The 12,647-nt window shown below is 28.3% G+C and overlaps 1 protein-coding gene across 2 annotated transcripts; it reads left to right on the top strand.

Moving 5' to 3' along the window:
* Positions 1 to 877: 877 nt before the first annotated feature.
* Positions 878 to 12,412, top strand: LOC145129882 (protein CHLOROPLAST IMPORT APPARATUS 2-like). Of its 2 annotated transcripts, none has more exons than XM_079064707.1 (3): positions 878 to 2,800; positions 8,710 to 8,785; positions 9,882 to 10,020. In XM_079064707.1, exons 1-3 carry the CDS (start codon positions 1,844 to 1,846, stop codon positions 9,899 to 9,901), a joined length of 1,053 nt encoding a protein of 350 aa, XP_078920833.1. In that variant the 5' UTR covers positions 878 to 1,843; the 3' UTR covers positions 9,902 to 10,020. The 2 variants fall into 2 exon arrangements, with proteins under 2 accessions (XP_078920833.1, XP_078920832.1); XM_079064706.1 differs by lacking the exon at positions 8,710 to 8,785 and adding an exon at positions 12,179 to 12,412 and having other exon boundaries at positions 881 to 2,800; positions 9,882 to 10,025.
* Positions 12,413 to 12,647: the final 235 nt, after the last annotated feature.

The raw sequence follows: 12,647 nt of genomic DNA, 5'->3' as shown, positions 1-12,647 counted from the left end.
CGGGTAATATTGGCCAACATTTTGGTATTGAAATTGTAGGGGGGATTGAATGGGAGCATCAAGTTGGGGGAGATAAACTTGTTGTGGTGATGAATCGATAGTAAAAATGTTTCGAGTAGGGATGTTTAAAGTCGAACAATGACTTTTTTTCCTTCGATCGGAAGTTGGGGTTTGATTGTCGGGATTCATTTTTTTTTGAGAAGAAAATAGTGAGAGTAGAGGTTTGTTTGAATGTTGGTTGAAGGTAAATAGTTGAGTATTTATAGGTGTTTAAAAAGGTAAAAAAAAACAAAAAATTTGGGTTTAAAAAACAACTAATAAGAAGATATATTATAGTTAAATATTTTATAGATAGAAAAGTTTTGAGAGAAAATGCATATTAATATTTTTTTATCAGGTGAAACATTTTGAACCTATTTGAAAAAATAAATTACAAAATTAATAAATAACTGTAGATGTATATTAAAAATAGATAAATAATAAATGTTTATTCGGTTTTTTTGGACTATTCGGTTCTTATTTTATAAACCAAAACCAATCCGAAATCCAAAATAATAATTCGGTTTTGTTGAAAACCAATCCAAAAATCCGAATATCCGAACCAAATAGTCCAATTGGATAATTCAGTTTTATCCGAATAGTGAACAACCCTACTTGAGAAAAGTTAACTTGCATCTTTATATATTTATAATATATTTTAATGAAAAATACCCGTTTGGAACAGAATAATCATTTTTTTAAATGTCTCGAGAATTAGTTATAACAACACAAATTTCAAATAATAAAAAAAATATTTAAACTTTAGAAGTCATTATTTATATAATTGTTGCTATTAGAGAGCCCTATACAATACAAAATTATAATTGAATGATGAAAGTGGAGGCACAATTCTTAATCATCATTCACCAAAGTCAGAAACAACAGAGTGGTCCTTCCAAAGGAGAAATGCCAGGGCCTCAGTACTGTCTCTTCCTTTGTTTCCATCCTCTCATACTTATCTGCAAAACAAAAACTCACATACAGATTTTACGTATACATTTACATATACATGTATACACACAGAGAGATCATCTGCAAAGATAGAGGAGGCCGATCTCTGCCATTTTTGCAGGCTCTCTTCTCCATTCTCGTGTCGTGACTTCAAACATACAAAAACACACACTACAGTCTCTGATCTCCTTACTGGATAAATCTGGGTAATCCCAATTCATGATTAGGGTTCTGTGCCTTCAATCTTCTTGATACACGTACACCTATATATATATATATATATTCACTTTCCTCATTTAGCTAATTGCCTAGCCCTGCTACAAAATCTCTGTTCTTCATAGTTCCCTACGCCTATGGGAGTCTTCTTCACTCTACTCGATAACTTCAAGGTTGGAACTTTTAAATAGGTTTCCCACATAGGCTTTTTAAAGTTTCTTTTCTTGTAACCTAATATTCTAGATTTTATTTCTTTTGGCATTTTTCCCAAAAGGAGCCTACTTTAAGCACTTTTTAGGGTTTAAGGCTTTTCTACTCTCTTTTCTATTGCTATTTCAAGTTTTTATCGATTCAATTTCTGTTCCAATCGATTGCAACATTTTTTTAAAGAATCCCGATCTGGGTTTTTGGTATTTCTTCGATTTGTTCTCAATTCTTGTTTGATTTGTTTTTTTTTCTTCTTCTTCTTCCGTTGTATGCTCTGTTCTTGTTTCTTTCCGACAAAGTGATTGAATTCATCTGGAACCCAGAAACCATGTCCCTGAATAACTGAATTTTGGGTTTTCGATATATATTTCTTCATTTATTTGAATGCGTAGATGAATTTTGGGGTCAATTGAGTTTTTGAAAGCTCAAAATGTCATCGTGTTTAGGTTCAAGAGCTTGTGGGTTTGATATTGATCAAATGATCAAATGGCCACGTACTAGTACTACTTCCAGTAAAACAATTTCAAATTCTTCGTCCCCATCTTCAACCTTATCGGAATCAAGCAATTCTCCGATTGCAATTTCCACTCGAAAGCCACGAGCACCTCGAAAACGACCAAATCAAACTTACAATGAAGCAGCAGCTCTGCTGTTCATGGCATGTCCCAATATTTTCAACACCAAGCACCTCACAAAACGAACCAATAACTTACCCACGTTCTCCAAACAACATTGTGACCTGTTCAACGAGCTACCTGAATTAATCTTGCCATATCCGTCGATTGAAAACTCCGGGATCCTACTCCGGCAACGAAATACTGAGAAGCCCTGTTTGTTCGTCGAGCCCAAGTTTCAGAGTACAGGGGAACTCGAAATCGAATCGAATTGTGTTTCTGTGGAATTGAGCGATGAGGGTCTTGATGATTTTGATACTCAGTCTCTTCTTGATGAGGAAATTGAACAGGGGATTGATAGTATCATGGGGGATTCGAATTTGGTTTTAGTAAACGATGAATCAAATGATATTGTTTCAACAGATGCCAACACCAGCCATGGCTACCCAATGGGGCTGGGATTCGGGGCTAGAAACGGAGTGAAAGCATTGAGAAACGGCGATGAAGGAAACTGGTGGAGGATTCCGATGGTGGACATGGTGGATATTACACCGGCGCCACCGGTGAAATGTGAAAAATCTCCAATCGGAAAGAAGAAGAAAAAGAAGAAAGTGGACGAATTGATGAAGTCGGAAAATGGGGATTTTGGTACCCGAAAGCAGCGGTTGCTACTGAAATTGAATTACGATGCCGTTTTGAATGCTTGGTCGGACAGAGAGTCGCCGGTGCCGGAGGAAATTTCACAGTCGGCGTCTCCGGGAGACGATGTACATGTAAGTAGTCTCTTTCTACCAAAAACCAAATAAATAGTTAAAGTACTTTTTAATCAAATAACAACTGCAAGAATATTAGCTATTTACGTTTTAATCATTTTAAATGTTTGATTTATATTTTATATGGGTCATACTAATTTTCTAAAAAAATGTTCTATTGAAATGTAATTAAATAATAACCAAAAATAGTTTCAAAATGAACTTTGCACATGGGTTGTTTTGACAAAGAAAAACACATAAATGACATAAATACATATCTTATTTTGAAAATGAACTCATTATTGTGGTCTTTTTTTGAAAAAAAAAATGGTAGGTGCATTTGTGATTTGACTCCAATAAAACTTTTGGTTTATTGTACTAATTCAGCATCCATAATTGAGTTATTCGTTTTTATAATAAACGATTAATGGTTAAATTAAATATTTATAATCCTCAATATTTGGAAAAAGCGTGTGATATTTTCATTAGATTATTATTCATTATTTGTTGTTTGGGTTATAATCGGATTAAGAATCAATATTATAATCATAAAAAAATTAAAAGAAGAACTTTAAAGACCATGTCTTGTGATGATGGAAATTATGGCATGTAGACTATAATTTAGGTTAGATACATTATTTGATTACTTTATGAAAGTGTGAAATATGTGTGTTTAATTCACAACATAACTTATGGATTAAATTTTTGTGGTGTATTAAGATTTCTATTTCCATTACCAAGTTGGCAAGTTTATATTGGTGATAATTAATGAAAAGTGAAAACCGACGTGCATCATAAATTTTGTAATTGACAATAATTTGATAATATAAAGTTAAGATTAAATTAAAAATAAAAATGCTAATCAGGTGATTATGAAAAATAATGAGGTTTTAAGAGAAAAAACTTTTTTAGTTTTCGCTAGATTACTTTTTAATATATATGATATATGATCAAAGTCTTTTTATTTACCGGTTAACATTGGTTTTTAGAAATAAACTATTGAAATGTAATATAATGGACAACAAGCCCAATAAAATTTCAAAAAAGATAACGAACTATAAATTTTTTGTATTCTTATCTACTTTACCATGTAAAAAAGCTCGTATTTCAATTTTATGATTTTGTTCTAAATTTTAAATTTTAATATGAACTTAGTCCAAACTTTAAATTTTGTTATGAATATAATCGGATTAAAATTAGAAATTTTTACGAATTATTTTTATAATTTTTTAAAGTCTTTTTCTAAACATTGTTCACAATTTTTTTTTTGACATTTCTTATAGTATTTTTAAAACTTTTGAAAAAAAAATGTAAAATTCTACAATTTTCTTTTTAATCTTTTTATAATTCTAACTTTTTTACAACTTTTTAAAAATTATTTATGAATTTTATAGAACTTTGCAACACTTTTTTTATAAAAAAAATATTATAAATTTGTCTTCCAATTTTACAATACAACCTTTTAAACATGTTTTACAATTTTTTTAAATTTATTTAAACATTCATACAACTTTCATTCAACTTTTTTATGAAAAAAATTTAAAAGAGTTCTAAAAAAAAGTTAGAATTTAGAAAGGGTTTTAAAAATGTTGTAATTTTTTTTAAGAAAAGTTGTAAAAATAATTTATAAAAGGCTTTAAAAAAAGTCACAAAAGGGTTGTTAATAGCTAATTTATATATTTTCTTTATAACAAAGTTTAAAATTTGGATTAAATTCGTAAAACATAATATCTTTTAAATTTGTAGGCAACTTACATTTTTTTCAAAACAATCTTTCCTTTCATTATTATTCACTATTATAATGCTTAAAAACGGTATAATGCTCGATCAACAAACATTTGCCTCACCCTTTAATTATGTGTAGATTATGTTTATAGAATTTCATACACTTGACAGGTAAGTTCCTAAAATTTTTGTATATGATTAATTCATTTAAATTATTTAAATTAAAGTGTTCATAATATTTGAAACCACAAAACTAACTAACCATAATAATTTTTAGGTTAATCGAGTCCTTTTTTTTATAACTTTTTTATGATTTGGTTAACAGAAGTGGTAAAATCTTTAGTTTTTTTTGTTTAAGATTTACATTTTTTGACCACCAAGTTAAATGAAAAACTTAAACTTTTATTTTTTATTTTTAAAGAAATTATTTAAGTTTAAAACTAAAAACTTTTTTTTGAACCGTAACTTTTATTAAACAAAACCTTAACAAGACGTAGCAAAAACAAAGACAAAGAAAATTACAAGCAGTTAAAGGGCAATAAGACTACCCCATTAGCAATCCAACCCAACCCAACCCAACCTAACTTTTATATAAAAAACTAATTTCTCTTTCTTCCACCTATACAACTCAACCCAATCCAATTATTCATACCCATTAACAACCCAACCCAAACCTAGTTTTATTTAAAAAAATATATAATAAAAATAAATCGGAACTATATCAATATTATACTATATTTATAGAGAATAAAAAATCATAAATTTTAATATTTTCTATTTTTTTTTATTATATATATATATATATATATATATATATTAAATCCAAGGGACCTTATGAATAGTAATCTTTTTAGCTTTAGGTTTTTGCCACAAATGTTTGATGAATTTGACATTTTTAGTCCTCAAAGTGAAAACTTTTACATTTTTAAGTTTTGATTTAGTTTTTGTGCCTTTAGATTTTTGCCACAAATCTTTAGTGATTTTGACACTTTTCGTCTTTGCAGTCAAATCTTTTATATTTTGATGTATTTGCCACAAATTTTTAGTGACTTTGACACTTTTCAACCTTACAGTCAAAACATTTACATTTTGACATAAAAAACACAAAAAACCTCCTTTAGACTTTTTGCCACCATATTTTTCCAACTTTGGCAACTTTCACATTATAGCCATAACAATTTTCGTTTTTTTTCCATCAATGTTCTTTTTTTTGGTTCTACATTTTTGACATCTAATTTTAGGGGTTGTCGGTTTTCTCCCTTATTTGTGGCGATTTACACTTTCGACACATCTTTTAAAGTTTGCCGATATTTAACTTCTATGACATAGTCCAAAAGCGGCGGAGCCGCGTGTCCTTTTCTAATTGATATAAAATTGGTTTGTTAATGATAATAGTTTTTATCAAAAAGTAATAAGCACGTGGCATCCAAATAAATTGGTAACCCTTTGTGAACTTGGATCGTGGGTGTGGGCTAGGTCGCCGGTATTTATGTAATTTTCAATTACTTTTTAATAAAGTTTACCTTTATGTTTTACTCATCCATAAACCAAGTAATTATTTGTTTTTGCTAGTTTTTTTAAATAATGTCAAAAGATTATTAATTAGTGTACAAACTACATAACGACTATATTATTTATTTATTTATATTATTTTATTTGTTGTTAGAACGTTAGGACTAAAGATTATTTTTATTTGAGAAATTAGATATGGTATTAGATAATCTCTAAATATATACACTTATTATTTAGTAAATTATTAAATGATTGTCGGTTAACCAAATAAAAAATTTTTGGTTAATCAAAACCTAGTTAAACAGTTTTTCGGTTTATGATTTTAAGTTTTACGATTCCTTTTTTTGGAAACAACAAATATTTTAATATATCAAAAGCCCAAACCAAAAACAAGAAGCAATGGAGGGGAAGGGATACAAACAAACAGAAAATCACAGAAAAAACAAAGAAGCATAGTTACATGAAACAAAGAAGAGATTTTTTTTTAGAATGGGAAACAACTCCATTCCACCCATCTACCCACCCAATTCCCTTTGTATTTGATCCATTCGTAAGTTTGAAGAATTATAGAATCCGCAATGATTGTAGGGGAAGCACCAAATTTCGTGTAAGTTTTTCCATTTCTTGCTATCCATATGTTCCAAAACGTGGCGTAAAAAATCATGTTGATAATTTCTCTCTTCTTTGGACAATTTCCCCATGAGGCAGCAAAATCAATAAAACCATGTAGTGAGTTTGAATTGGTTATTGCTAATTCCGCACCATTTTAGAATCCAATACCAGACCTCCTTGGAGAATCCACAATCAGCTAAAAGATGATTCGAAGATTCGTTACTTACCCCACATAATTGGCAATTTGGATTTTGGACTAATATACCCCTGAGACTAAGCGACTGCGCAACAGGAATTCTATCCATTACAACCCTCCACACAAAACATTTCACTTTTAGGGGGATTAATTTTGACCATCATATTTTTTGTCCCACAACCTGATTAAGATTTGAATTCACCATTCTCCTTAGAATATTCACAAGGTATGTGCCATCGTTGTTAAAATTAAAACGAAAACCAATGTTAGAAGAAGGATGAAACGCCATAGATCCAAACATGGAGTAGAAATCATGTAGTTCAGCCTTCTCTACATCATTGAAATTGTTTGATCTCCATTTCCATAGGAAGCCTGTGCTGCATATACGCTCCATGAATTGACATTTCTTTACTGTTTCTAGCCGGTAGAGATGATGAAATCTATTTTGCAATGTATCTCTCCCACACCATTTGTCTTTCCAGAAAAGGATTCTGGTTGAATGGTTTGGAACCAGGGAAAATAGCTCGTCCGGATCAATGTTGTGATTTTGTAGACTCTTGATTGCTTTTGAAATATTACTCCACACCCCACCTGCACTCTTACTGACCATGTAAGTGGCTGGTTGATTCCTAAGGTTGTGAATACTGGTAATTACTTTAGACCATAAGCTTTCATTTTCGTTTCTTAACTTCCACCACCATTTGGTAAGTAAGGCCACGTTTTGTGCTTTAAGAGTACCCACCCCTAAACCTCCATCCTTTTTAACTGCCACTACCTTTGTCCAATCAACCCAATGAATCTTTTTTTTTTAACATCGGTCCCTCCCCATAAGAATCTTCGTCTTATTTTTTCCAATGAATCCAAAATTCATTGTGGTGCTTTGAATAAAGATAAATAGTATGTGGGTAAGCTACCCAAAACTGATTTTATCAAGGTTAATCTCCCCCCAAATGATAAAGAGTTTGCTTTCCAATTTGATAACTTTGATTGAAAATTTTCCATAATGGGTTTCCAATTTTTCTTTAGTAACATATTGGCACCGACTGGAACCCCCAAATATGAGAAAGGAAATGAGCTTTTCGAACATCCGAGAATTTGGGCCATATCTTGAAGCTCCGAATCTGTGGTACATATGCCAAATAGACGAGATTTTTGAAAATTTACTTTGAGACCGGAGGAGATTTCAAAGCATTTAAGAATACGCGATAAGTTCTTTATACTACCCCTATCCCATTACCCGCAAAAATGACATCATCCGCATAAAAAAGATGTGAAACTGTTGGGCCACCACGAGGTAGTTTGATCCCCAGAATTAGAGATTTTTCACTTGCATCTTGTATGGCTACATGTAATCCTTCCATGGCAAGGATAAATAAAAAATGAGAGAGCGGGTCTCCTTGTCTCACTCCACACGTGATTGAAAATTCTTCTGTAGGAGCACCATTAACCAGGACTGATGCTCTTGCGGAAGAGAGACAACCATAAATCCACATCCTCCATTTATGCCCGAATCCCATTTGATCCATAACCAAATCAAGAAAACTTCAATTTATGGTATCAAATGCTTTTTCAAAATATACAATCGATGCAAAAAAAAAACTATCGATGCAAATGGAGGAAGGTGGTTAACCCTAATTTGAATACTCATAAATTATATATTTAAAAAATATATATATTGTTGACCTTAAAATGTTAACTAGTTGTTGAGGTTATATTACATCATGAAGGCAAACATTTTCTCATATAAGTAGTGGCTTAAAAAGTGATGGGACTTAACAATAAGAAAAAATGATTTCAGCAACTTATCTAAAAAATTATTAAAGTAAATAGGTTTTTTTTGTATGAAAACCTATATCATTGTTTGCCATTTCATGTGAATCGACAGGAGCAACCATTTAGCTGTCCATATTTTCTACTTTTGGAGTGTTTTACCAACTTTATGGATATAGCCATGTTAAATGGTACGGTTTTTTTTTTTTTTTTTTTTTTTTTTTTGTGAAAAATAACATAAAAAGTAGATAAAAAAATTTCCGACTAAAACGCCAAAAATGTTGTATAAGGTGCTGTTTGTTTTTTCTGATGCAAAATGTCTGCAGTCTGCGGACCACATCTGTAGACCTCTGCAGTAGAAGAGGTGTACCAAACATCTGCAATCTGAAAAAGGAAGACTGTTTGTTTTTTTAACATCCGCGGGCTACTAAAATAAACTGAAATCTAAATGAACTGAATTTTTTAAACTTCAAAGTGATTTTTTAATATTTTTATGACTTTGTTATAAATAATTAACAAATCTAGATCAACTTTTATCTATTATTTTATAAAAAAAATAAAAATAAAAATGGTATGAATTAACGTATATATTTGATAAAAACCAACAACTTTGGTTGTAAAGTTATAACTAAACATTATAATTAGAGATCAAAAAATTTGATACATAAATGGATGAAAATAAACTTCGATTTTTTCAATTAAATCCATTAAAAACGTACCATAAATATTTTCTCGAGAAATTGACGATATTGTATTAAATAATGTTTTACAAAATTTGGCAAAAAATATAAAAATATATTATGATTTTTTTTCATATTTATATAAACAACTTCAACGACTATTATTGTAATAAATCTTTATTTATAAATTTGTCAAAAATATCATGTTTGTATCGTCGAACGTTTTTTTTTTTTTTAAGTTTTGTAATTTTTTTTTTCAAATTGTTTATCATTAATAAAGCTGGAAAAATATAAATAAAAAAAAAAACTTAAAAAAAATGAAGATATATGTGTTTTTTTTAAACTAGAAGATGTCTGAAGATGTTAGAAGACTCTAATCCACATCTGCGCCAAGAAGAGGGCGCACAGACATTTTTGGGTCTGCAGTCTTCAAACAAACAAACAGTCTGTGAAGGCTAATGTCTGCGCGTGGTCTGCTGGGCGCAGACAGAAAAGGCCACGCAGATCTGCAGACAAAAAACAAACACCACCTAAATTATATGAAAATCTTAGAAAGGGGGTTGTATGAAAATATAATTGATGGTGTTTTATGTGTTGGTTGTGACAGGCAAGAGGGGCTCACATTGATTTATTCTCAGAAAACGGTGGGTGGAGGGAATCCAGTGCAACGCGCTCCACGGACAAAAATCATATCAAGAAGATTAGGTACCAGCTCAAAAATATCACCACTGATAGACGGCCCAGATGCAAGGTTTCATTTTCTTCCATTTCAACGAAATTACCGCAACATTATAAAAAAAATGGAGGATTATCAATATTTTAAAAACCATCACTTTTACTATTTTACATCAATTCACGTATATAAAAAATAAAATAAAATATATTACAGAAACAAAACATAGTTTTAGATGTTTACAAACACATTAAAAAACTTTATAATATTTATCATGTGTTTTTATTAAAAAAAATCTAAAAAAATATGAAAAAAATCCAAAGTTTGCTGTAAAAATGATTCATTTTCATGTATTTTTATTTAATTTAACTGGTTCAACCAGATTTTTATAAAAAACGACTGATTTATTCCAATTCTGAAATAGACATAAAATCGGTGCTAGTTGAACCGCTCTATTCTCAGCTTTCCGGCCCAATCGGTTTTTAAAACATTGAACATTATAAACAAAAGAATTTCATCTATATTTTTATAAATTTTAATATTTATATTTTTATAGAGTTTTAAATTACATATATATATATATACTTATAAAACCTATAAACTTATATATATATATATATATATATATATATATATATATATATATATAATTTAATCATATTTAATATATTAAAAAAACATTTTTTTATATTGATTTTTTGTTATTAAGAAAATACTAATTAACTTATAACATTACAATGTCACCCTTCTTCCACATTGCTATTTTCAACATATTTATTTTATGAGTCCTTATAAAATATTAACACTCACATTAAAATTAATTTTTACATATAATTGAGAGTAAGAAAAAAATGATTAGAAGTGAATAATCATACGTTTCCTAAATTGATTATAGGAAATGAAATAAGTATTTTAGTAACTTAATTATAATTACATTTAAAGATATTAGTTTAATTTATAAATATATTCAATATGATTAGATTAAATGTTTGAATATATATGTGAGTTTGTTGGTTTTATAAAAATATATATGTAATTTATTATTTTATAAAAATATAAACGTATTATAAAAATTTATAAAGATATAAACAAAATTACCCATTATAAAAACATCTTGTTAAATTCTTTTAAGCTATGCCGCCAACACAAATATATATATATATATATATATATATATATATATATATATATATATATATAGGTTCTATGAAAAATAAAAAACCCTAAAAATCATAAAAATACATAAAAAAAATACTTAGAGATCACAAAACTTTTTTTAAAATTTTTTTTATAAAAAATCGCAGCTTTTTATTAAAATTCGCTAAAAAAAAAATATAAAATCAATTTTTTTTTTAATAAAAAAAAAGTTTTTTTTTTCAAATTTTTTTCATCGAATTTCTTTAAAAACCAGCGATTTTTTTATAAAAAATGTCAAAAAAAAGTTTTGTGATCTCTAGGTATTTTTTTTATCTATTTTATTATACTAGGTCAAAGATAATGGTTGCTTTTTTGTAATTATATATTTTTTATTAAATCATCTTATTATTATATTAACTTCTTATTTTATAATTAAATTTATATATTAATATTAGTTAATATATTTTAAAATTATAAGTTAGTAAATATATTTTTATACTTTTTAACTAATTAAAAAATATTTATATTAAAGACTATACTTTATAAAATTATAACTATATATATCTTTACGATAAAATTATAACTATAGAAAGGACTGGATGGTTTTAAGGTCTTTGCCTCTTTGGTATGAAATGAGTAACTTTTATTTGGCATATGAAAATCAGTAAATAATTTGTTTACAAACTTTTATTGTACTGCAATTTATGTATAGCGGTAGTTTTAAATGATTCTTACATAAGATGATAACACATTAAAATATACAATGAAAATATAGTTTGTACTTTGTAAGATACAATAAAAAAAATAGCTACATTGTTTTGTGCCTGACAGCTGTGTATGTGATAAGGACAAAATATTTAATAAATAAAAGTTATAATATTTAAAAAAAAAATATATATATATATTTTTAAAAAGGTTATGATTATGTTAGTTGGTGTATGCTGTTAAGATTTCACTTTATTACGTATATACTTTTTATTTATATTGTCTTATTTTCTCAATCATTGATCTAGTTATTGTTATATTTGTTTTCTTTAGTAGTATTATTGCAATTTTTATTATATTTTTTGAAGTTATCATTTATCTTTTTGCAGGGACGATTTGTGACAAAGCCAGGTTCTCTTACTTGCGACGAGGAAACATAAGAATCATTGAACCCCTTCATCTTATGTTATTGTTTCATTTAGTCAATTTCTTTTTCTTCTCTACCTTTCAATCTCTTTATTTTTATTTTTTCTTTTGCAAAAGAAAAATGTAACCACAAGATGTACATACATAAGAAAAGGGAATTAAAATATTCCAAATAGTTCTTGCATAGTTCTTCAAAACTGTTTTGTCATAAATCTATCATTTATTATATTATATATAACATAATGAAAATCGTTTATTAATAAATAAATATTTAAGATGTAAGGTAAAATTTGGTGGAGTAAATCAATAAATATATATAAATGAGTTAAACCGAATTGTATTCAACTGAAGTGAAATTCATATGAAATGCATTCAAATGTTTCCTAGTTGTAACTATTTTCTAAGGTTGTTTGATAGAAACTAAAGATAAGA

Source organism: Lactuca virosa, chromosome 8, assembly GCF_052849685.1.
Source record: "Lactuca virosa cultivar CGN04683 chromosome 8, Lactuca_virosa_CGN04683_v6, whole genome shotgun sequence".
NCBI classification, from domain to species: domain Eukaryota; kingdom Viridiplantae; phylum Streptophyta; class Magnoliopsida; order Asterales; family Asteraceae; genus Lactuca; species Lactuca virosa.
The sequence above is the reverse complement of the archived record's forward strand: the minus strand, read 5'-3'. Positions and strand labels throughout refer to the sequence as shown.

Excerpts from the sequence above, each read along its gene's own strand:
- LOC145129882 (XM_079064706.1), top strand. The coding sequence starts at position 1,844 with ATGTCATCGTGTTTAGGTTCAAGAGCTTGTGGGTTTGATATTGATCAA. Across the intron at positions 2,801-9,881 it reads CTCCGGGAGACGATGTACAT|GCAAGAGGGGCTCACATTGA; the intron begins GTAAGTAGTCTC and ends TGGTTGTGACAG. Across the intron at positions 10,026-12,178 it reads ATAGACGGCCCAGATGCAAG|GGACGATTTGTGACAAAGCC; the intron begins GTTTCATTTTCT and ends ATCTTTTTGCAG.